Source organism: Rhinoderma darwinii, chromosome 7, assembly GCF_050947455.1.
Source record: "Rhinoderma darwinii isolate aRhiDar2 chromosome 7, aRhiDar2.hap1, whole genome shotgun sequence".
NCBI lineage: Eukaryota > Metazoa > Chordata > Amphibia > Anura > Rhinodermatidae > Rhinoderma > Rhinoderma darwinii.
Window position 1 is genome coordinate 56,332,657 of NC_134693.1, and position 23,442 is coordinate 56,356,098.

The window sequence follows — 23,442 nt, forward strand, 5'->3', positions numbered from 1 at the left end:
ATAATAGCGCCATACACGACACCTCTAATTATAATAGCACCATACACTGTGTCCCACACATACACACACACCGTGCCCCCTGTAGATAGTGCATGCCATAGAGCCCCCTGTAGATAGTGCCCCCCATAGAGCCCCCTGTAGATAGTGCCCCCATATAGCCCACCCCTGTATATAGTGTCCCACAAATAGCTCCCCCTATAGTACTCCACAGATAGCCCACCCCTGTATATAGCCCCCCTGTATATATAGCCCACCCCTGTATATAGGGCTCCATAGATAGCCCACCCCTGTATATAGCCCCCCTGTAGATATAGCCCACCCCTGTATGTAGTGCTCCACAGATAGCCCACCCCTATATGTAGCCCCCTGTAGATATAGCCCACCCCTATATATAGCCCCCCTGTATATATAGCCCACCCCTGTATATAGGGCTCCATAGATAGCCTACCCCTGTATATAGCCCCCCTGTAGATATAGCCCACCCCTGTATGTAGTGCTCCACAGATAGCCCACCCCTATATGTAGCCCCCCTGTAGATATAGCCCACCCCTATATATAGCCCCCCTGTAGATATAGCCCACCCCTGTATATAGTGCTCCACATATAGCCCACCCCAGTATATAGCCCCCCCTGTAGATCGAGCCAGCCCGTAGATAAATCCCCCCCCCCCGTAGATAAAGTCACACACTTTTTTATTACAATAATATAACAAACTATTCAAACTCACCTTAATCCCGTTCCCACGCCGTCCGACAGCAATGGAGACCTGCTCTCTTCTGCGCAGGTCTCCTGGGGTTGAACGAAGCGTCTACGAAAGGCACTGATGGCAGGGCAGAATGACTTTCCCTGTCATTCAGTGCCTTTCAACGACGCAAGCGGCGCAAAGTATCGCGCCGCTTCACTCGTAGAAAGGCGCTGAATGGCCGGGCATTTATTGCTTCTAATTGTACCTGTGTCCTATAGATGCAGGTACAATTATACTGCAGGAGGGGGTGGCGCTGGTGCCCCCCTGTAAGTTGCACCCGGGGCACATGCCCCGCCTGCCCCCCTAGTTACGCCCCTGGGCAGGCTCAAGGTATCCTGCAGAAGTGCGTAGATGAGGCCCAACTATGGCCGCTAATAGTGGGTCATGTGACCTGACCCATCCATCAGTGGCCATTAGATGTGTAGCTAGGGGTTTAGCACAGGGGGGTAAAAAATATCTGAGTGGGCCCCCCACACAGTATAGTGACCCCTTAGTGGACCCCACACAGTATGAGGCCCCTATAGCTTCCCCCACAGAGTAATGCCCCTATAGCTGTCCCCACACAGAATAATGCCCCTATAGTGCCTCCCTATACAGTATAATGCCTCTAAAGCTGCCTCTACACAGTGTAATGCCCCTATAGTGTCTCCCTACACAGTATAGTGCTCCTATAGTGCCTCCATATACAGTATAATGCACCTAAAGCTGCCCCTACACAGTGTAATGCCTCTGTAGTGCCTCCCTACACAGTATAGTGCCCCTAAAGCTGCCCCCACATAGTATAATGTCCCTATAGTGCCTACCTACACAGTATAATGCCCTTATAGTGCCTCCATACACAGTATAATGCACCTAAAGCTGCCCCTACACAGTATAATGCCCCTATAGTGGCTCCCTACATGGTATAATGCCCCTAAAGCTGCCCACACACAGTCTAATGCCCCCATAGCTGCCCCCACATAGTGTAATGACCCCTTAGTGCCCCACACAGTATAATGCCCCTACAGTGCCTCCCCACAGTATAATGCCCCATAGCTGCCCATAGCTGCCCCAAGACCGGATAATTCCCACACACAGTATAATGCCCCATAGCTGCCCCAACACTGTATAATGCCCCCACAGCTGCCCCCATTTAGTATATTGGCCCATATCGGCCCCCTCCCCATATCCAGTATAATGCCCCCATACAGTGCATTCAGAAAGTCTTCCGACCCTTTCACTTTTTCACATTTTGTTATGTTGAGGCCTTGTGCTAAAATAAAAAAAATCATGTTTTTACCCTATCATTCTGCACTCAATACCCTATAATGACGAAGTAAAGACAGAATTTTAGACATTTTTGCAATTTTGTTAAAAATGAAAAACTCAAATTTCGCATGGACATAAGTTTTCAGACCCTTTGCTATGACACTTGAAATTTAGCTCTGAGGCCTCCTATTTCTCTAGATTATCTTGGAAATGTTGCTACACCTTGATTGGAGTCCACCTGTGGTAAATTCATTTGATTGGACATGATTTGGAAAGACACCCCCCCCCCCGTCTATATAAGGACTCACAGCTTATAATGCATATCAGAGCAAAAACCAAGCCATGAGGAGGAAAGAACTGCCTGTAGAGTTCAGAGACAGGATTGTGTGGAGGCACAGGTTCTGGAGAAGGGTACTAAAAAATTTCTGCTGCGCTGAAATTTCGCAGGAACACAGTGGCCTCCATAATTCTTAAATGGAAGAAGTTTGGAACAACCAGGAATCTTCCTAGAGCTGGCCACCCCACCAAACTAAACAAATCAGGAGAGAAGGGTCTTGGTAAGAGGAGACCAAGAACCCAATAGCCACTCTGGCTGAGCTCCAAATATCCTGTGTGCAGATGGGAAAAACTTCTAGAAGGTCAACCGTCACTGCAGCACTCCACCAATTTGGACTTTATGGCAAAAGAAAGAAGCCTCTCCTCAGTAAAAGACACATGAAAGCCCGCTTGGAGTTTGCAAAAAAGCACCTAAAGGACTCTGAGAAACCAGATTCTGTGGTCTGATGAAACCAAGATTGAACTTTCTGGCCTTATGTCTGGAGGAAACCAGGCACTGCTCATCACCTGCCCAATACCATCCCTACAATGAAGCATGTTGGTGGTGGCAGCATCATGCTGTGGGGGTATTCTTCAGCAGTTGGGACAGGGAGACTGGTCAGGGTTTAAGGAAAGATGAATGGAGCAAAGTACACAGATATTCTTAATAAAAACCCGATCGAGAGTGCTCTGGACCTCAGACTGGGCCGAAGGTTCACCTTCCAACAGGACAATCACCCTAAGCACACAGCCAAGACAACACAGGAGTGGCTTAGAGACAACTCTGTGAACGTCCTTGAGTGTCCCAACAGAGCTTGAGTGGACCTGCAGAAAAGAATGGCAGAAATCCCCCAAATCCAGGTGTGCAAATACTGGAGACTATTATTGCTGCTAAACTACTGTAAGTACTGAGTAAAGGGTCTGAATATTTATGTCAAAATGATAACAAAATAAAGATAACAAAAATGCAACTGCCAATTGACTATTACTCTGGTATAAACCATCCTTGTGTTTAGCAAACTGGAAAGGAATATACCGAACTGAAAATGTATGTAACGTAGCGCTCACATAAATACACGTTGATTACCCAAAAATGAATTTTTAGCAGTGGAACATATGATATTTATAACTGACCTGGATCCCCAAACCAGACAGTCTTAGAAGGAATAAAGAAAAGGATTAGTTTAAGAAGATAGGCAAAACAAGAACAGGAAGCAATAACAGGCATTTTAAAAGTAAATGTCCATGTATTTCAACCCAGATTAAGGACTGAGCCATTTTTTTTTCCATTTTCGTTTTTCACTCCCGCCTTCCAAGAGCCATAACTGTTTTATTTTTCTCACAATGGAGTGGTGTGAGGGCTTATTTTTGCGGGAGGAGTTGCAGTTTCTAATGGCACCATTTAAAGTACCATATAATTTACTGGGATACTGGGAAAAATTCTTTATGAGCTGAAAGTGGAAAAAACTGTGATTCCTACATTGTTTTTGGCTTTAATTATCACGGCTTTCACCGTGCGGTAAAACCAACATCTTAACTTTATTATATGGCTCAACACGATTATGGTGATAACAAATTTCTATAGTTTTTTTTCTATAGTCTATATAAGGTCTCACAGCCGACAATGCATATCAGAGAAAAAACCGAACCATGAAGGGGAAAGTACTGCCTGTAGAGCTCAGACCCAGCATTGTGTGGAGGCACAGGTTCTGGAGAAGGGTACAAACATTTCCGCTGCACTGAAAGTTCCCAAGAGCACAGTGGCTGCCATAATTCTTAAATGGAAGAAGTTTGGAACAACCAGGACTTTTCCTAGAGCTGGCCGTCCCACCAAACTAACTAATCGGGGGAGGAGGGCCTTAGTAAGAGGTGACCAAGAACCCAATGGTCACCATGGCTGGGCTCTAAAGATCCTGTGTGCAAATGGGAGAAACTTCCAGAAGGTCAACTGTCACTGCAGCACTCCACCAATATTGGCTTTATGGCAGAGTGGCCAGAAAGAAGCCTCTCCTCAGTAAAAAAAACAACAAAAAAAACACTTGAAAGCCCACCTGGAGTTTGAAAAAAAGCACCTAAGGGACTGTGAGAAAAAATATTCTGTTGTCTGATGAAACCAAGATTAATTTTTTTGGCTTCAATTCTAAGCGTCATGTCTGGAGGAAAATAGGCACTGCTCATCACCTGCCCAATACCATCCCTACAGTGAAGCATGGTGGTGGCAGCATCATGCTGTGGGGGGTGTTTTTCAGCGGCTGGGACAGGGAGACTGGTCAGCGTTGAGCGAAAGATGAATGGAGCAACGTACAAAGATAATCTTAATGAAAACCAGAACCAGAGTGCTCTGAACCTCAGACTGGGCTGAAGTTTCACCATCCAAAAAGACAATGACCCTAAGCACACAGCCAAGACAACACTCGGCTTAGGAACAACTCTCTGAATATCCTTGAGTGGTCCAGCCAGAGCCCCGACTCCAGAGAGACCTGAAAATGGCTGTCCACCGACGTCTCTATCCAACCTGACAAAGCTTGAGAGGATCTGCAGAAAAGAATGGCAGAAAATCCCCAAATCCAGGTGTGCAAACCTTGTGGCATCATACCCAAGAAGACTGAAGGCTGTTATCACTGCCAAAGGTGACTTATGTCAATGCAATATTTTAGTTTTTTCTTTTCAATAAATTAGCAAAAATTCCTAACATTTGTTTTTTTTACTTTGTCATTATGGGGTATTTAGTGCAGAAAGATGGGGAAAACGTATTATTTTTTATTTTTATTTTAGCACAAGACCTCGACATAGCAAAATGTGAAAAAAAGGAAAGGGACTGAAGACTTTCCGAATGCATCGTATGTGCCTAAAAAAATAAAATAAAATAATTACTTACCTGTTTCCACGATGAGTGGTGGAGATCCTTCTCCTCCTTTGGTCTGTGCTATGAGTGACTCGGCACAAACAGGCACGATGACGTCACTACATCGCGCCTGTCTGCGCCGAGCCGCTCATGGCTCACCGCATAGTGAGTAATGGTGCAAAGAGCCATCAGCTCCTTGCTCCAGCATTGAGTTCAACTGTATCTGCATCCTGACGACGCATATACAGTAGGAACCAGGACATTGGTGAGTAGCTCACGACCCCTCAGAGGTCTTCACACGACCCCCCCAGGGGGTCGCGACCCACAGTTTCGGAAACACTGCTATAGAAGAATTCACAAGAAATTTATTTATAGGTCTCTAAGTAGTACAGCAGCATCAGAGACACAGATACAGGAAGATTTACCGGAGCTGAAAGAAGCAATTGATAAGCTTCAACCGCTGGTAAATATGTGTGATAATTTAATAATATTGTTTTTTAAGGATTTATAAGACAACAATTTTAAAGTGCATATTCATTTATGTCTTCATTTTGTCTTCAAAGTATTAAAGGGGTTGACCAGGATTAGAAAAACATGGCTGCTTTCTTCCAAAAACGGCGCCACACACCTGTCCACAAATTGTGTGTGGTACTGCAGCTCGACCCTTTTCACTTCCATGGAGCTGAGCTGCAATACCAAATACAACCCAAAGGCAGTTTTTACGCTGTTTCTAAACGAAAGCTGGCATGTTTTTCTAATTCTGATTAACCCTTAAAAATGTATACAAGATGATGTTTTTGCAACAATCTTAAAATTAGTAAATCATTAAATTAGACTAGGCTTATAAGAATAGAATGTGCATACATTCTCATACCAGCTATAATTTACTGAATTATAAAGAAAAGTAATTTTTTTATGCTAATACTTGTTTCCATTGTTAGTATTTATATCCTGATACGTCTACTGGAATCATAGACCTGGGGCTAGACCCATTACTCAGTAATCATAGCACTGTAAATAGGTAAGCAACTTTAATATTTTTTATAACATCGCTAAGTAGGGATTTAACACTGTTTCAGCTGCTTTTCGTATTATTTGATTTTTGTTTCTTTATTTGCAATATAAATCCACGACCATGGATACAATTCTATGATATTTACAGTACACGCTGGTTAATTGCAAGGCCATAACTAGAAAACAATGAGCCTCGAAGCATTTACTAGCTCCATGTGAAAATTGGGGCACAGTTGCCGGCCGAGTTGCAGTAAAAAAAACAACACATGTCTGTGAAAGTACATCTTCTGGCATGGCCTGACAATTGATCATCATCAGACTACCTTAGAAGTTGTAGTATCTCAAAACAGGTTTCACAACTGTGAAACTACAACTCTCAGTATGAGTTGAGAAATTATCAAAGCATGCTGGTAGTACCACACACAATAGCAACCTAAGTAGAAAATGCAGTATAGGGATAGGAGAGGCATCAAACCCCAGACCCGAAAATTAATTCCAACCCTAGATAAGATTCCAAAATTAATCCAGTCCTCAGACCAGATCCCAAATGTTATTTAGACCTGAGACAAGTCTTTAAAATTAATTCAGACCATAGACCAGACCCCAAAGTTAATTCAGATCAGAGCAAAAATAAATAAATCAATTCAATCCCCAGGCCAGACTTCTCCATATACTTAACACTTTTTGCTCTTGGTTCCTCCTCACCATGAGGAAAAGAGGACCCTGGATCGAGGCGCAATAAGTGTTGCCTGTCATTATTTATTGGATTTGATCATATCCAACAGATATCAGCCTTCGCCGGCGGTAGTTAAAGAGGCTCTGCCACCAGTTTATAACTTCCCTATCTCCTACCTAATCTAATAAGCGCTTTGATGTAGATAACTACAGTTGTGTTTATTTTTTTTTAAAAAACAAACGTTTATTATTGACCAAGTTATGTACATTTTTGGATTTATGCAAATTTTTTACTGGGCGTTTTTTTCTATTCACCAAGTGGGCATTGTATAGAAAAGTGTATGACGCTATACAACGCCCACTTGGTGAATAGAAAAAAAATGCCCAGTTGGGCATTTAGAAAACATTTGCATAGATCGAAAAATGTTCATAACTTGGTCAATAATAAACGTTTTTTTAAAAAAACACAAAAAAACAGTAATTATCCACATTAAAGCGCCTATTAGATTAGTTAGGAGATAGGGAAGTCATAAACGGGTGACAGGGCCTCTTTAAGTCACTGGCTAATCGATCTGAAATCTAATAATAGAGAAAAAGTCTTTCTAAAATATAACATTAGACAGAAAGTCTAGTAGATGATGATGTTGTCTGAAAAATATATCAGTACAATAAAATAAGAGAGTGATGAGGATAAACTTTCTAGTAGCAACTGCTAAATTCAATGTACTGGGTAGAAAATATGATGCCTTGAGCCTAGTAGGTTCAGTTTCACTAAGAATTGCGGAATTCCATTTCAAATTTTGTTAGATTCTCTTTAGTTGCTTCTTAGCAAAATACTAGAATTTACGCTTTTATAAACGACAGTGAATTTTGAGTGTGACGTTTTAAAGGCTATTTCCAAGGAGCATCTAAACATTTTTTTTAAATACAATGTGGCAAATCTCAGTGAGACTCAACCAACCCTTTAAAAAAGTAGCATTTCATAGTCTGTGAGGAGCAGCTGAGACAGTGAAAGACTGTGATACTTTGGTATTGATTTGTTTGAATATTGACTCAAAAATGTTTGTCCTCTAATGAAAGAAAACTGCAGAAATATGTAGTATCCAATCCTTGGTTGAATCAATGAGAAAATTAGCTGCATGTGGCAATATTACTTAAAGGGGTTATCCCACAATAATCATAAGTACAGTGCCCGGGCATCTCCATCAGACCCATAGAGAATGAATGGAGCGGTAGTGCGCACGAGTGTCCACCACTCTAGTCGACAGAGGGACACGGGACGATCATTCTTGTGAATGCTGGGGGTCCTAGCAGTGGCACCCACAGCGATCAGACATTTATTCGATATAAATGATTTTCGCAGAACAACCCCTAGCTGTAGGCTCATACTGTATTACATCTGAGAGGACTAGATATTTGGCATAGTTGGAAAGAAGATCAAATTTTTAGTTTGGAATAATGAATGTATTTGAATTATCTAAAATTGCTGTTTTTAAGTGGCAACCAGCTGGCCAGAAAGGAAGCTACTGTCATACCCAATGACGTTGTTCCTCTTACACTGAGCGGTCAACCCTGTAATCCCAAGGGGCAAAGTAAGTTGATAAATATTACACATTTTGCAATAGTGAATATTTCTGATGTTGCAATACATATAATGAAAAGCTTTAAATTCACGCGCAGCATATTTGTTGCAGAAATTTTTGTGACAGTCCCATTCATCGGAATGAGTATTGCCACAATCCATTTACATGCTGCAGAAATAACTTCATTCAGATGTATGTAACAGAGTTTCAGACAGAAATTTCCGCAACAATTTTTTTATCAGTATTACATCCATCTAGTTTTGTCCATAATATAGAGGTAATGTGAATCTATGGGGCGATTCACATGTGGGTGTATGAAATATGTATTTATTTGTGGCTTTTTGGACATGGAGCAGTTATGCAGCTGCAATGTTTTTTTTCTCATCCAAACCGAGCAATATAAAGCTCCACTTTGCAAAGTACTTTTCCTCCTTTTAGGAAAAAGAATGGCAAGTGCTAGAATGATTTATGAATTGCAATAGTCCACTCTTGTCAAAAACATTTAAATGTGATGCATATACTTACAAATATACATATCAATCTATGCTCCAAATACTGCACAAAGCTATAAATATTTTAAGATTTTTTTAATGGGTACAAATATTTTTCAGACTCTTTTTCCCAAGTGGGGTGTCCTGAAGACTGGATTTTGGCTGAGCCTACAGGATTTGTTGAAGAAAGACAATTTAAAGGAAAACTAAATAAAGATACCGGAGAGTTTCCGCTGCACCTCAGCAGGTATTACTGGGCAATTGCTAGTACACAGTAGAAGTCATAGGTGACAGGTGACTGATACGTTAGATTGGTTATCCTTACATATACATAGAAAATACCAACATGCTGAAAATGTATTTCAGGACTCTAGGACTATACGATGTAGACTCTATTACAAAATGTATACATACTCTATCATGAAAAAGTATTTGCCTAAGTTCTGATATTTTTACATATTTGTCACACATAAAGGGCATATAGAAAGGGGTTTTCTTATTGACCCCCTCAATGAACCAGAGCAGCTCTTGTTCTGTCTAACCGGATCAGCCATATATTACATGGTCAGTCATTCATTTGAATGGCCAGCGTGTAATATTAAATTTCCCCTGCAGTGGCTTGTATTGCGTGTCACAGTTGCTGGGGTTACAGAAGTTGATGCCAGTGCAACTTAATTTGAAAGAGGGGTTGTCTTGAAGAAACAACCCTTTTAACTGTTTCAGATCTTCCAAAAAATTAAGTATAAGACAAGGATAACTTGAGTAAACACAAAATATGGTTTATAAATTCTTATTTTATTTATTGAAGGTAAACATTAGCAACACCAACTTGTGAAATGTAATTGCCTCCCTAAACTTAAAGGGGTTCTCCAGTTTAGACAATCCTTACTTGGAACATGTGGAAAAGATGCAATCCAGTGCTGGTATGTTTAAAAGGAATGGTATTCCAACTTTATTTCAGATAGAAATAAAATCCAATACGTATGGGGGTGGTTTTCTCAGCAATAAGCCTACGCGTTTCAGACAGATCGCCTGTCCTTAGTTATGGCACATTATGAAAGCTGCAAACAAAACAACCTGCATTTATATCCGTTCAGTTCTCCATTGAAATATTTCCCTGTATCACTGTGTCCAATCCATGTAACAAACAGAAGGGTATTTTAACAATAATCTGATCACAAAGAGTCTCACTGCTGGGACTTACTGCGTGATTAATCTGTGGGGTAACTTGGCACTAGGTGTTCAGTTTGCTTGCAGTAGCACCGCCACAAGTGAAATTAAGCATTACACAGTACCCATTTAAATCAATGGGTTATCTTTGTAATACAGGACAGGTTCTCCAGAGTAAGAGACACTCTTTAATACATTGACCACATGCTGCACATGCTCCCCTCACACACAGGACGCATCTCTAATTTCATATAGGAAACATGACACACATGCGCCACTCATATGCTGTACCCATGCTGCAAATACCCCACTCATACACTGGACACAATCCTCACATACACATTTACATGCTGCACATCATTTATAAATTCCACACACTTACGAGATGTTGATTTAATTTTTTCTTTTTTTTTCTTTATCAACACATTTTTATTAGAATATAAAACATAGAGCATATAAAACATCTCACAATATCTAAAATATTGCACGCAGTGTAATAAAATCAAACTGTATAAAAACTTTTACAGAGACATAAGAATAATTTTAGGAGGTAGCCTCCCAGACATCAAAAAGAAAGAAAATAATAATAGCCAATGGCAAGTAGCGGCACAATAACTATAATCAAAAGTAGTGCAATATGTAGGGAAACCAGTCCCAAAAACAAATGAGATGTTGTTTTCTGATATAATCCTTGCAGACAGGAGAGTGTACATTTCCCGCTGGCATAAAGCCACACCCACCGATATTTAATACAATGCCGCAACCATCGCACACTCACCACTCGCACACAGAACACTCGCTGCACAAACATACTCTACGCACATACCACATGCCCCTTACGGATCATTAACACGTCATACACATATCACACCACACATGATCCATTCACACATAGGACACGTTTTATACACACTCCACTCACACACTACAAACAAGCTGCACACATTCCACACACACATGGAACACGTTCCACAAATGCCCCACTCATACACTGGACCCATGCCCCACTGTCACATTACACACCATTCAGTCAAATGAAAAATTCACACTTACTAGACTTTTGCCAAGTGTTGGACACCAAGCCACGGCCACCGATATGTCGCAGTACACTCACTTCACAGCCCCTACGTTAAGTCCCTTTATGGGAGAGAGGCCCTTCCCCTCAGGGTCGCCGTGCAGCGACGCAAGTGGTATATCTACCACTGAGGCAAATACATATAGTTAAATGTAGTGTGACCTGCTGCAAATTGCTACTACAATAATGTCTGTCACTGTGTGCAATTTTACAGCTTACACATAGATCTAAAAGGAGAACATTTTGAAATGAGAATACCTTGTAATTTACAATTTTTTCACGCTTACAATTCTTTCTGTTATAATCCAGAGCTGCATTCACAATTCTGTTGGAAACTGTACAGGATTGTTGTCAAATACATTCTTAACAGCTCACCTGAGCTCCTATAATTCAGTAAAACAGTCAGTTTTACTAGCAGTTTGTAAACTGTATAATGCATTTTAAAGATGAAATTCATTTTAAAATATTGGAGACATTTTGCAAACAATATTTTTTCCTTGGTTCAAGGACCCCTTGAAAAGTTTAATGGCTGCCCCCTTCCTACAGTACCTTCTGTAAACCCAGGATGATGACCATGCATGGATGCTACAATATTTATCTATAAATATTGTGTAAAAACACATTTGGAATTATTATGCTGTTGCTTTATGAGGGAAGGGATGTGACAGCTGTGATGATAATGCAACACATATTGGTCAAGGACTTTGGTGCATGCTCTCTTAGATTGTGTTATGTACTACTGTGTTTTATGCAGATACAAGGAAAATGAAATGACGAAAATTCAAAGAAGAGACAGGAAACCAAGAAAACTGTCCATTTTTGTTCAAGAAAAGTCCATGAACCTGGATTCTGCTAAGTGTAAGTTGTGATATATAGTAATTTGTCTAAAATGTTACAAATACATATGGTTATTTTTATAGCAGTATCTCAGATGTCTTACTTTTGAAAGGTACAGTGAAGTTCTACCTCATCTCTAGATATTTCTGCTACATAATTGTTATGGTGCTCATGGGTGAACCTAGCCCCTTTGCTGCCTGAGACGAACTATAGAAAGGAGCCCCACCCCCCAAATCTATCCAAGTAACCCCAGCCGGACGTTCTGACTTTCCGCTGAGTTCAGCGGCCCAGCGCGGATGACATGATGCAGTGATGTAATCACACTAGGCCGCTGACGTCAATAGCTTGCACTTGGACTGTTGTAAACCAGGCTGTGGTCTACGAGAGAAAACGGTGGGGCAGGGAGCCAACGGCCCAGGGCTGGCTGGCAAATTTTAGCCGAGAGGCAAGGACACAGCACTTGCCCAAGAGTAGCGGCCCATTTTGAGTGCACTGTGCAATTGCTGAGTTTGCCCTCCCTAACACCACCCCTATAGAACTGCTGCATGCTAATGGCAAAATCTTCCACCAGAGGAAAAAATGTTTCCCAATGGTGGAGTAAAAGAAAGCTTCACCTGGGACCTTGAACTCCGCCATGTGGAAACATTTTTCCCTCTGGCGAATGACTTTTCAGTTGACAGGTAGCAGAGTTACATGAAGGGGAATTATTTTTCTTTGACCTCTAGTTTCTAGTGTGTTGCAGGGGAGAAGGAAAATGTTTTTATTTTTTTTTTCAAACTCTTTTATTTTATTTTTTTTTACATTTTTTTAAAGTAAAAAAAAAAGACATAAAAAACATTTTTTGAAATTGACATAAAAACTCCCTCACATAACCCTCAGACCATTTTATTTAAAAAAATGTAGATCATCGAAGTAATCCAACATATCTACGATGTTGTCCAAATGGTCCAGCGGCACCTGCAAAACAAAAACAAAACATAACCAGTATGAAAAATAAAAATAATTATACTTACCTACTGCAGTCTTCTGTCTTCTTTCTTCTCCCCTGTGCTGCAATAGAAACTAGATGTCAATGAACTGTAGTTCCTATTGTGGCACACAGGAACTAGAGATCCGGCAGAAATATTAATCGTTATTAATAATTCTGACGCATCTGGGAGGTCCCGTGCACCAGAAAATGATAATGCATGGACTCCTAAAGTGACAGAAGCTATATGAGCTATGTGACCGGGGTTATTAGCAGTCACATTGAAGTGTTAGACCCTATTCACACGACATGGCCGAAGTGGGAACAATAGACCCCAAATTGGGCTATTCACATGACCAAATTTTTGGACGGCCCAGGAAATCAGGCTGTCAAAAAATGGGACATCCCTATTCTCGGCCGTTCTCCAGGCCGACCGTTCCTATAGAAGTCTATGGGGCCGGGTAATACACGGCCATCACTTGAATGTGTTCCGATTGTATTTTTTTGCTGCCTGTAGGAGCGGAATCCCCAATGGGGATTCCGCTCCAGGAGAAGTCCCTGACTTCACTGTCCATATATGGTCACAGTGACGTCAGGGACTTCTGAAGCGGAATCCCCGGCGCTGTGGCCGGTGTTTCCGCTCCATCAGAGATCCCTGACTTCACTGTCCATATATGGATGCAGTGACGTCAGGGACTTCTGAAGCGGGATCCCCGGCGCTGTGGCCAGTGTTTCCACTCCAGGAGAAGTCCCTGACTTCACTGTCCATATATGGACATTAAAGTCAGGGACTTCTCCTTCTACAGAAAGGTAGGGGGGGTGCCATCTATTGGGGGGGGGTGCTATGTAAAAGGGTCCTGTGTAGAACTACCTACAGGGGGCTGTGTGGCATTACCTACAGGGGGCTGTGTGGCATTACCTACAGGAGCAGCAGTGCAGTGCAGACACCCTGCTTGCCGCTCTCTCCGTCCCGACACTGAGCAGAATCATATTACAATAGCAACAGAAGAGTGGAGAACAGGGGGGAAGTCGGGGGGTTATTGAGGTGGCACAGGAGAGATGTTCTCTTAAGGAGGCAGCGCATCTTGCAGCTGCTGATAAGTGGTGGAAACGTCGACCCACAGCTCTTTAATTCCACCCCCTCTGAGACTTTGCAGGGTGCAGACCGAGGCCAGAGGCTCAACTCATCTCATGGTAGGTGCTGCCCTGATGGTGCTCCCTGCTGTTCTTTTGATTCCCTTTCAGAATGTTCACCTGATGTTCAGTGGTCACACATGCTTAGTAGTTAGTAACGTGGGGCCACCCGGGTAGTTCTCCTTTAAGAAAACACAATTGCAGATCAAATGAATGTTGAAGAAATTGTTTTTACTGAACACAACATATTACAGTGGCACAACTTCTTAAACGTTACAAGAATGCTTAACCATATGAACTTTCAACCAATCAAGAATATTTCTCTCTACATCTCTAATTGTCTTGTGAGACCACACTGCGGCTGTGTTGCCTCACACAGACCAACACCTCTTTCACAGGTTGTCCCTGTATCTCAAGGGCTGCAGTCTATGAGGGGTTGGTTCCCTGCCTTCTCACCACTGCTCAGTGTAACTCTGCCACCACTCCTTGTATAGTAGGGGCACTGTCTCTCAACGTTCCTCCATAAATCATGCCTCACAGGCACTTCCACAGAAGACCTCCAGACCCTGTCTATGGTATCCTCCTATACTAGTCAACACGCAATCAAAGTTGCCTTCTCTCTAGGTCCCTGACTCTCAATGGTAATTAAAAGCTACCTCTCCCACTGACTACTCTAGCGGTCCAGATTTTACCAGGACTGCAATCACTAGGCCACATCTCAGGCCTACAGGGCAACCGGTCCTCACTGTCGCTTCCTCAGAGGGGAATCAATTCAGGTATTCCTATAGTCCCTTACACCCCCCTGGGTTCCCGCACAGTACTACTCACCCACCATGTCTAACACCTGAGGTGGTTTACCCGCTCTCCCCCAAAAGGCACCAAACCTCTTTCTTGTGTAAGCGCCCCCCGTTAGCGTGGTGGCACAGCTCATCAGCGTCACCACCCTCTGTCTCCTACCAGCATCAGGCTCTTCCTGAGCCTGCCAGTCCTCCATACCTTCCTGTCACTGCCCCCCAGAAGCCTCTCATTCCCATGTACAGTGTCAGAACCGCATCACCAACAGCACCGCAGATCACCATGGCCTGCCCTCAACGAACCTCTAAGACAAAATAACATTCGTTTAACGTGCAAAACCATAAAATGCCTGAACATTCTCTCTGCAGCTTTGTAGTCCTTTTCTTAAAGAGACAGGGAACTACCTACAAAAGGATACTTATGCAATTCATAGGCTGTGAATGGAGGTAATTAGTTAATCTTACTTACAAGCACAGTCCCATCGCCCGGATCCCCTTGAACATGGGTGCAGAGTGATTCCTGCCATTGTACAAGTCAGCAAATCAGAATTGATTTCTTCTCACTGTATGTACCAGCAATATATAAAAAAATTATATTTTGTGTGATCTAACAAATACATTTATAATTCAGAACAGTCAAACCGTTCAGATATGAAATCTGCAGTATTGAAAACTACCATATACTCATCTGCCATGGAAGCACATGGGCCGAGGTAGGTTATTGTGGTAAATCCCGGTGGATAATCTGTCTAGGTGTATAAATGTCCAGCCAGCAAGATGGTCTCCAAAGGTGGTCTCAGCAATAGGGAACAAAAGGGACCTCAGTCCCAGTGATGGAGTCTGTTTGAAGCCTGTTGAGAGCCTGATAACAGCACATGCAATGTCCGTGCAGCACATGGGATGTAGACACCAACCAGGGCAGCATGTAGCCAAGCACGCGGGATCCCGGCGCGTGACGTTAGAATGTAAGCTACGTACGCTGATGCTTTTTGTATCACCATGTGACTTCTTCAGAGCAATGCATATATTTTTTTTTTTTAATTCTTTATTTTGTTGACCCAAGAGGTCCATTTTGTAACATAAAGGATACATAAAACAAGGCAACGTACATTTAGAATACATAATCCAACAGCAAATGTACAAAAAGAATAAATACATTGTTATACATCAGTGTACTGATTGAAAAAGAGAGGATAATGATAGGGGATCACGAATCTCCAAAGTGAGGCTGCAGCTGAGTTCCCAATCTAGGGAATGAAGAAAGAAGGTGAAAGCGGAAAGGAGAAGGGGGGGGCGACCCTCCACAGCATCCCATAGGCAAAGGTGCTATTCCGGCTGACTAAAGGAATGCGGCTCTCAAATTATGTCTTTATAGGAGTCCGAATCCTGAAAAACTATCCATTGGGTCCAAGTTTGGCAAAACCTGGAGCTTGAGTCGTGAATCACGGATGTCAAGTCCTCCATATGCATGATGTCGTTAACCTGTGAAACCCAGAGGGATAGTGTGGGGGGAGATGGATCCTTCCACCGTAGCGGGATGCAATGACGTGCTGCCATCACTAGAAAGTGAAGCAGAGAACGCTTATACTTGTTTGCTGGAATGTCGCAGTGATGAAGAAGGAAGAAGGCCGCATCCATAGTTACACTTGTATCTGTGACTTCAATTATCACCCGTTTTATGTCTTCCCAAAATGGGGTAAAGACAATTGCAGGAGAAAAATGTGGATCATTCCAGGGGCGCTGCTGTGTGGTGAGAATAATGGGAGCGAAATCCAGAGGTATTGATAAGTTCAATTTAATTGCATGAGTGGCTACGCGTTTCAACGACGGACAGTCGTCTTCATCAGGCCATGTATATATTACAAGTAACAAAGCTTATATAGTGTCTAGGTTCATTATGCCAGGAGTGAAAAAAACCGCCAAATCTGTAAAAGGTCAAGGTGCGATCGTGACGTCACACCCGGTTTTTTTCACAATCAAAGCGCGAAGCAACAAGTACAATTTAAAATTAGTATAAAATCTAAAAGATTACATATAAAAGAACAGTTTAAACAGACGAAGGGGTGAGGGTTGGGAACAGCGATAATAAATGCATAAAAATACATTGTTAAGTAAAATATTCACAAAAAAATATATATACAGTCTTTAATATACAGATATAAAAACATACCCTAGTCAGTTAACAGGGTATGGTGAGACCGATGGGGTAAGTGTATGAAATAGTAAAGATTGTTTTGACATAAGGCTATAGTAGAAATCAGTGTATTGCTGGTTTACAGAGCGAGAAGCCGGGACGCGGTCTCGTTGCCAAGGTAACCAAGCAGAGAGTGAAGCGACGGAACAGATGGAGTGGTACGTGCTTGCTATAGGTAAGATATTAAGAGTTTAAAAAGGATAAGATATACATTGTAGGATTGGTGAAAAAAGGTATTAGTCTAAATGATTTACATGGATAGATCAAAACTTACGGAGCTCTTAGAAATGAGCAGTTCTATATTGAGTAGTTCTATTTTGGGTAGAAATACGGAGTGTATTTTTAGCTCAGATATGTAGTTTTATAGAAGGAATAGTAGGTTATAAGTTTCTCGTAATTTAAACTAATAGTCTGTTAAAACTCTTGCTTATATTACTAGGTTGCTAATGTCGGGCAGTCGGACTTGAGGAACCAAAAAGGACGGGAACGAAACGGGCAAGGCATGCTACAGGTGAGTGGATACTTAGGAAAATTATTATTAATCTTCATGTTTAAGGATGTTAATTTAAGCATTATTTCATGTTTACTATTTCAATAAAGGAAGGAAGCCACTGTATGGATGAACTTAGTGGATAGCGAAGTAGTAGAAAAAGAACGTATAGTGTATCAGTAAATATTTGTATTTAAATTCAAGTGTTTAATTTACGGTATAGCGGATAATGAAGATGTGGGTTAATCTAATGTAGATTCAGAGATATCGTTTAGGCCCTCTGGATGTAGTGTCTGTAATTTAAAGATCCAGTAGTTTTCCCTCTGTTTAAGCTTATTGAATCTATTGGGAACATCATGTTGTATGTTTTCAATAGGTGTAACTGTAATTTGATCGAATTGGCATTTATGTGCATGGGTGAAATGGCGTGAAACACTATGTTTTAAGAAACCTGTTCTCACATTAAATCTGTGTTTATTTACTCTGGCTCTTAAGCACTGTGTTGTCCTCCCTACGTATTGGAGTTGGCATGTACATTCCATCAAATAGATTACATAGGTGCTGCTGCAACTTAGGGGTGATTTAATTGTAAAAGACTCTTTCGTAACCGTTGATGTGTAGGTGTATTTTTTATTACTGATACTATTGCAGCATAGACATCGCGGGTGGCCACATTTGAATGATCCATTAGGTCTAGATAAAAAGCTAGTTAGTGATGCTTTTGGTTTGCGGATTCTGCTGGGGGCCAGCATGTTTTTCAAAGTCAGTGACCGTCGGAAAGTGATGGTCGGATAAGCAGGTATTACATCTTTGAGGTAAGGATCACTTTTTATAATGTGCCAATGCTTTTGTAAGACTGATCTAACTGTTTTGTTACCTAGATTAAAAGTTGTAATAAAATTGGTGTTGTGTTTATTTAATTCAGATTTTTTCTGTACAGGATTTAAACAGGAAACCTGAGATAGTAATGAGGCTTTACGTCTTGCGTCTTTAATTAGTTTGAGGGGAAAATTTTTGTCTCTAAATCTTCTCTCTAAAGTGTTGCATTCTGATTTGAAATTCCCGTTAGTGCTACAATTTTTACGTATTCTTCTAAACTGGCCGAAGGGTACATTAGTCAACCAAGGGCGGTAATGGGCACTTTTAAAATCAATGTAGCTGTTTACATCTACAGATTTAAAATGAGTTTTTGTGGCAAATTGCTTGGTCATGGTATCATAGCTGATGGTAAGGTCCAAATAGTTAATTGAGATTTCGGAGAAAGTGTGTGTAAAAGAAATGTCATAGCTGTTGATGTTTAAATAATTAATAAAACTAGAGGCTTCATTTTCTGAACCTGACCAAACAAAAAACAGGTCATCTATATAGCGCCTATATAAAAGGATATTCTTTTTGAAAAGATGTTCCCCTAGAATGTATTCTTTTTCAAATGCCCCCATGTATAGATTTGCGTAAGATGGTGCGAATCTGGTGCCCATTGCACAACCTCTAATTTGATTATAGAAATTTTGATCAAATGTGAATGCGTTGTGATGAAGAATGAAATCTATGCAGTCAGTCAAAAAAGAGACTTGGTTATTTGGGATTGAGGTGTTAGATGATAGAAAGAGTTTGGTTACCTGCATACCTTTATTATGTGGGATGTTACTAATAAACTCTTTCTATCATCTAACACCTCAATCCCAAATAACCAAGTCTCTTTTTTGACTGACTGCATAGATTTCATTCTTCATCACAACGCATTCACATTTGATCAAAATTTCTATAATCAAATTAGAGGTTGTGCAATGGGCACCAGATTCGCACCATCTTACGCAAATCTATACATGGGGGCATTTGAAAAAGAATACATTCTAGGGGAACATCTTTTCAAAAAGAATATCCTTTTATATAGGCGCTATATAGATGACCTGTTTTTTGTTTGGTCAGGTTCAGAAAATGAAGCCTCTAGTTTTATTAATTATTTAAACATCAACAGCTATGACATTTCTTTTACACACACTTTCTCCGAAATCTCAATTAACTATTTGGACCTTACCATCAGCTATGATACCATGACCAAGCAATTTGCCACAAAAACTCATTTTAAATCTGTAGATGTAAACAGCTACATTGATTTTAAAAGTGCCCATTACCGCCCTTGGTTGACTAATGTACCCTTCGGCCAGTTTAGAAGAATACGTAAAAATTGTAGCACTAACGGGAATTTCAAATCAGAATGCAACACTTTAGAGAGAAGATTTAGAGACAAAAATTTTCCCCTCAAACTAATTAAAGACGCAAGACGTAAAGCCTCATTACTATCTCAGGTTTCCTGTTTAAATCCTGTACAGAAAAAATCTGAATTAAATAAACACAACACCAATTTTATTACAACTTTTAATCTAGGTAACAAAACAGTTAGATCAGTCTTACAAAAGCATTGGCACATTATAAAAAGTGATCCTTACCTCAAAGATGTAATACCTGCTTATCCGACCATCACTTTCCGACGGTCACTGACTTTGAAAAACATGCTGGCCCCCAGCAGAATCCGCAAACCAAAAGCATCACTAACTAGCTTTTTATCTAGACCTAATGGATCATTCAAATGTGGCCACCCGCGATGTCTATGCTGCAATAGTATCAGTAATAAAAAATACACCTACACATCAACGGTTACGAAAGAGTCTTTTACAATTAAATCACCCCTAAGTTGCAGCAGCACCTATGTAATCTATTTGATGGAATGTACATGCCAACTCCAATACGTAGGGAGGACAACACAGTGCTTAAGAGCCAGAGTAAATAAACACAGATTTAATGTGAGAACAGGTTTCTTAAAACATAGTGTTTCACGCCATTTCACCCATGCACATAAATGCCAATTCGATCAAATTACAGTTACACCTATTGAAAACATACAACATGATGTTCCCAATAGATTCAATAAGCTTAAACAGAGGGAAAACTACTGGATCTTTAAATTACAGACACTACATCCAGAGGGCCTAAACGATATCTCTGAATCTACATTAGATTAACCCACATCTTCATTATCCGCTATACCGTAAATTAAACACTTGAATTTAAATACAAATATTTACTGATACACTATACGTTCTTTTTCTACTACTTCGCTATCCACTAAGTTCATCCATACAGTGGCTTCCTTCCTTTATTGAAATAGTAAACATGAAATAATGCTTAAATTAACATCCTTAAACATGAAGATTAATAATAATTTTCCTAAGTATCCACTCACCTGTAGCATGCCTTGCCCGTTTCGTTCCCGTCCTTTTTGGTTCCTCAAGTCCGACTGCCCGACATTAGCAACCTAGTAATATAAGCAAGAGTTTTAACAGACTATTAGTTTAAATTACGAGAAACTTATAACCTACTATTCCTTCTATAAAACTACATATCTGAGCTAAAAATACACTCCGTATTTCTACCCAAAATAGAACTACTCAATATAGAACTGCTCATTTCTAAGAGCTCCGTAAGTTTTGATCTATCCATGTAAATCATTTAGACTAATACCTTTTTTCACCAATCCTACAATGTATATCTTATCCTTTTTAAACTCTTAATATCTTACCTATAGCAAGCACGTACCACTCCATCTGTTCCGTCGCTTCACTCTCTGCTTGGTTACCTTGGCAACGAGACCGCGTCCCGGCTTCTCGCTCTGTAAACCAGCAATACACTGATTTCTACTATAGCCTTATGTCAAAACAATCTTTACTATTTCATACACTTACCCCATCGGTCTCACCATACCCGGTTAACTGACTAGGGTATGTTTTTATATCTGTATATTAAAGACTGTATATATATTTTTTTGTGAATATTTTACTTAACAATGTATTTTTATGCATTTATTATCGCTGTTCCCAACCCTCACCCCTTCGTCTGTTTAAACTGTTCTTTTATATGTAATCTTTTAGATTTTATACTAATTTTAAATTGTACTTGTTGCTTCGCGCTTTGATTGTGAAAAAAAACGGGTGTGACGTCACGATCGCACCTTGACCTTTTACAGATTTGGCGGTTTTTTTCACTCCTGGCATAATGAACCTAGACACTATATAAGCTTTGTTACTTGTAATATATACATGGCCTGATGAAGACGACTGTCCGTCGTTGAAACGCGTAGCCACTCATGCAATTAAATTGAACTTATCAATACCTCTGGATTTCGCTCCCATTATTCTCACCACACAGCAGCGCCCCTGGAATGATCCACATTTTTCTCCTGCAATTGTCTCTACTCAAACGGTTCCCTTCTGGTTACCGACTCGGATCTGGCAGCAGCACTGTGGCTTATTTATCTACACGCTTTAAAAACTTCGGTTCCAGGTGAGCATATTTCTTGGAGTATTGTCTCACCTTTGCCAATTGATCTGCACAAGGTGGCGCCGTGTCTTTTTTCTTTTCTTCCAAAATGGGGTAAGGAGGGGACATGACCAGAAGGTGTGAAGGAGGGTACCAATGTCTTGCCCACATCTCCAACACATAGGGGATGCTGTGGGGAAGATGTTATGTAGGCGGGCTGGGGTCCTATACCAGCGCGAGAGTAGTTTGTGTGTTGCGTCATATCTGCCCTAGGATGCGATGGAGGGGGAGGGGAAGGGGAAGGCGAAGGAAAGGACAAAAAGAGGACAGGTAAGGATAAGAAAGAAAGAGAATGAGATGATACACAAGAAAGAGGCCCGAAGGCCGACTCCTAGAAGGTACAAAAACCTGTAAAGGAAGGTTGTTAAACTTGTGGGGACCTGGAAAACCACGGGGGGGGGGGGGGAGCCCTGGACCGCAAACATAATCATCAAACCATTTCTTCCATCGCCTACCTATGGGGAGGCGACGGAGGCACAAACAATGATAGAACCGACGTGCATCTCTCAGCTTCTAATAGCCCGAGGTAGGTTAACCTAAAACCTGTGCTAATAGCCATGACCTCTTATGAACAACCTATAGAGTTGCAGCACCCTTCTGGATAAGTATTAAAGGCTGCTATAACCGTATATCAGACATAAATCCGTCCTCGTAGCTGTTAAGAGGATTTGAAAAATTGATATACAACTGATGTATACCTGGCAGACACCGAATTTTAAAATTACCAGAGATACAGGCTAGAAGAATCATAAGAAACTCCCCATACCCCACATCGCAATCAGTTGTCTAATATAGTGAACCAGCAAGAGGGAGGGGATGAGGGAGGTGACAGTAGGCTAAGTGCCTCATGCGCTACAGGTGATAACACGCCCTCTAAACATCTTCGGACACTAACCCATTTTATGTCGGTCTATAATTGACACTTAAACTAATACAGTATACTCAGCACGCATTTCCTGAGGGCTAAGTAGAGACCTATAGCAGCCACTATATTTATACAAGAAACCTGAGTATCTTATGAAAAAGCTGGGCAAAACATTTGGTTGCAAGAGAACCTTGTTAGGTACCTAGCAAAGCATTATATGGACAAAATAACATTTGGCGACATTGAGTCCCTTGAACAACAATGCTGCAGGCGGCCTAGCAAAACAGTGACAAGTAAAAGGATATTGGCGTGAATGTCCTCTTTAGGCCTCAGGCGGGACCCGGTGGGAGAGGTCGATTAACGGAAGATGTGGTGCTCCCGGGATGGATCTGCTTCGGATGGGCTGGCTAGGTCTGTTGAGGCGACGACGCTGAGGTTGTTCAATTCTGTCCAGGGCTAGCCAGTCCGGAACTGGGAACGGCTCGATCTGAAGAAAACGGAATAGGCCCTCAAGATCCGAGGAGTGGCGCAGGAGGTAGAAGCCAGAGTTGTTCTTCACGACAACATGGAACGGGTGTCCCCATCTATAAGTGGCGCCTGCGGACTTGATCTTTTCAAGCAGA

General features: G+C 41.3%; 1 protein-coding gene across 1 annotated transcript in view; it reads left to right on the forward strand.

Moving 5' to 3' along the window:
* Positions 1-23,442, forward strand: part of AKNAD1 (AKNA domain containing 1) — a 67,483-nt gene that overhangs the window by 24,969 nt on the left and 19,072 nt on the right. The window contains exons 7-11 of the mRNA XM_075832485.1: positions 5,529-5,616; positions 6,095-6,174; positions 8,340-8,434; positions 9,037-9,163; positions 11,916-12,019. Of these exons, the coding sequence (XP_075688600.1) occupies positions 5,529-5,616; positions 6,095-6,174; positions 8,340-8,434; positions 9,037-9,163; positions 11,916-12,019 (494 nt within the window). The remainder of the gene's footprint in view (positions 1-5,528; positions 5,617-6,094; positions 6,175-8,339; positions 8,435-9,036; positions 9,164-11,915; positions 12,020-23,442) is intronic.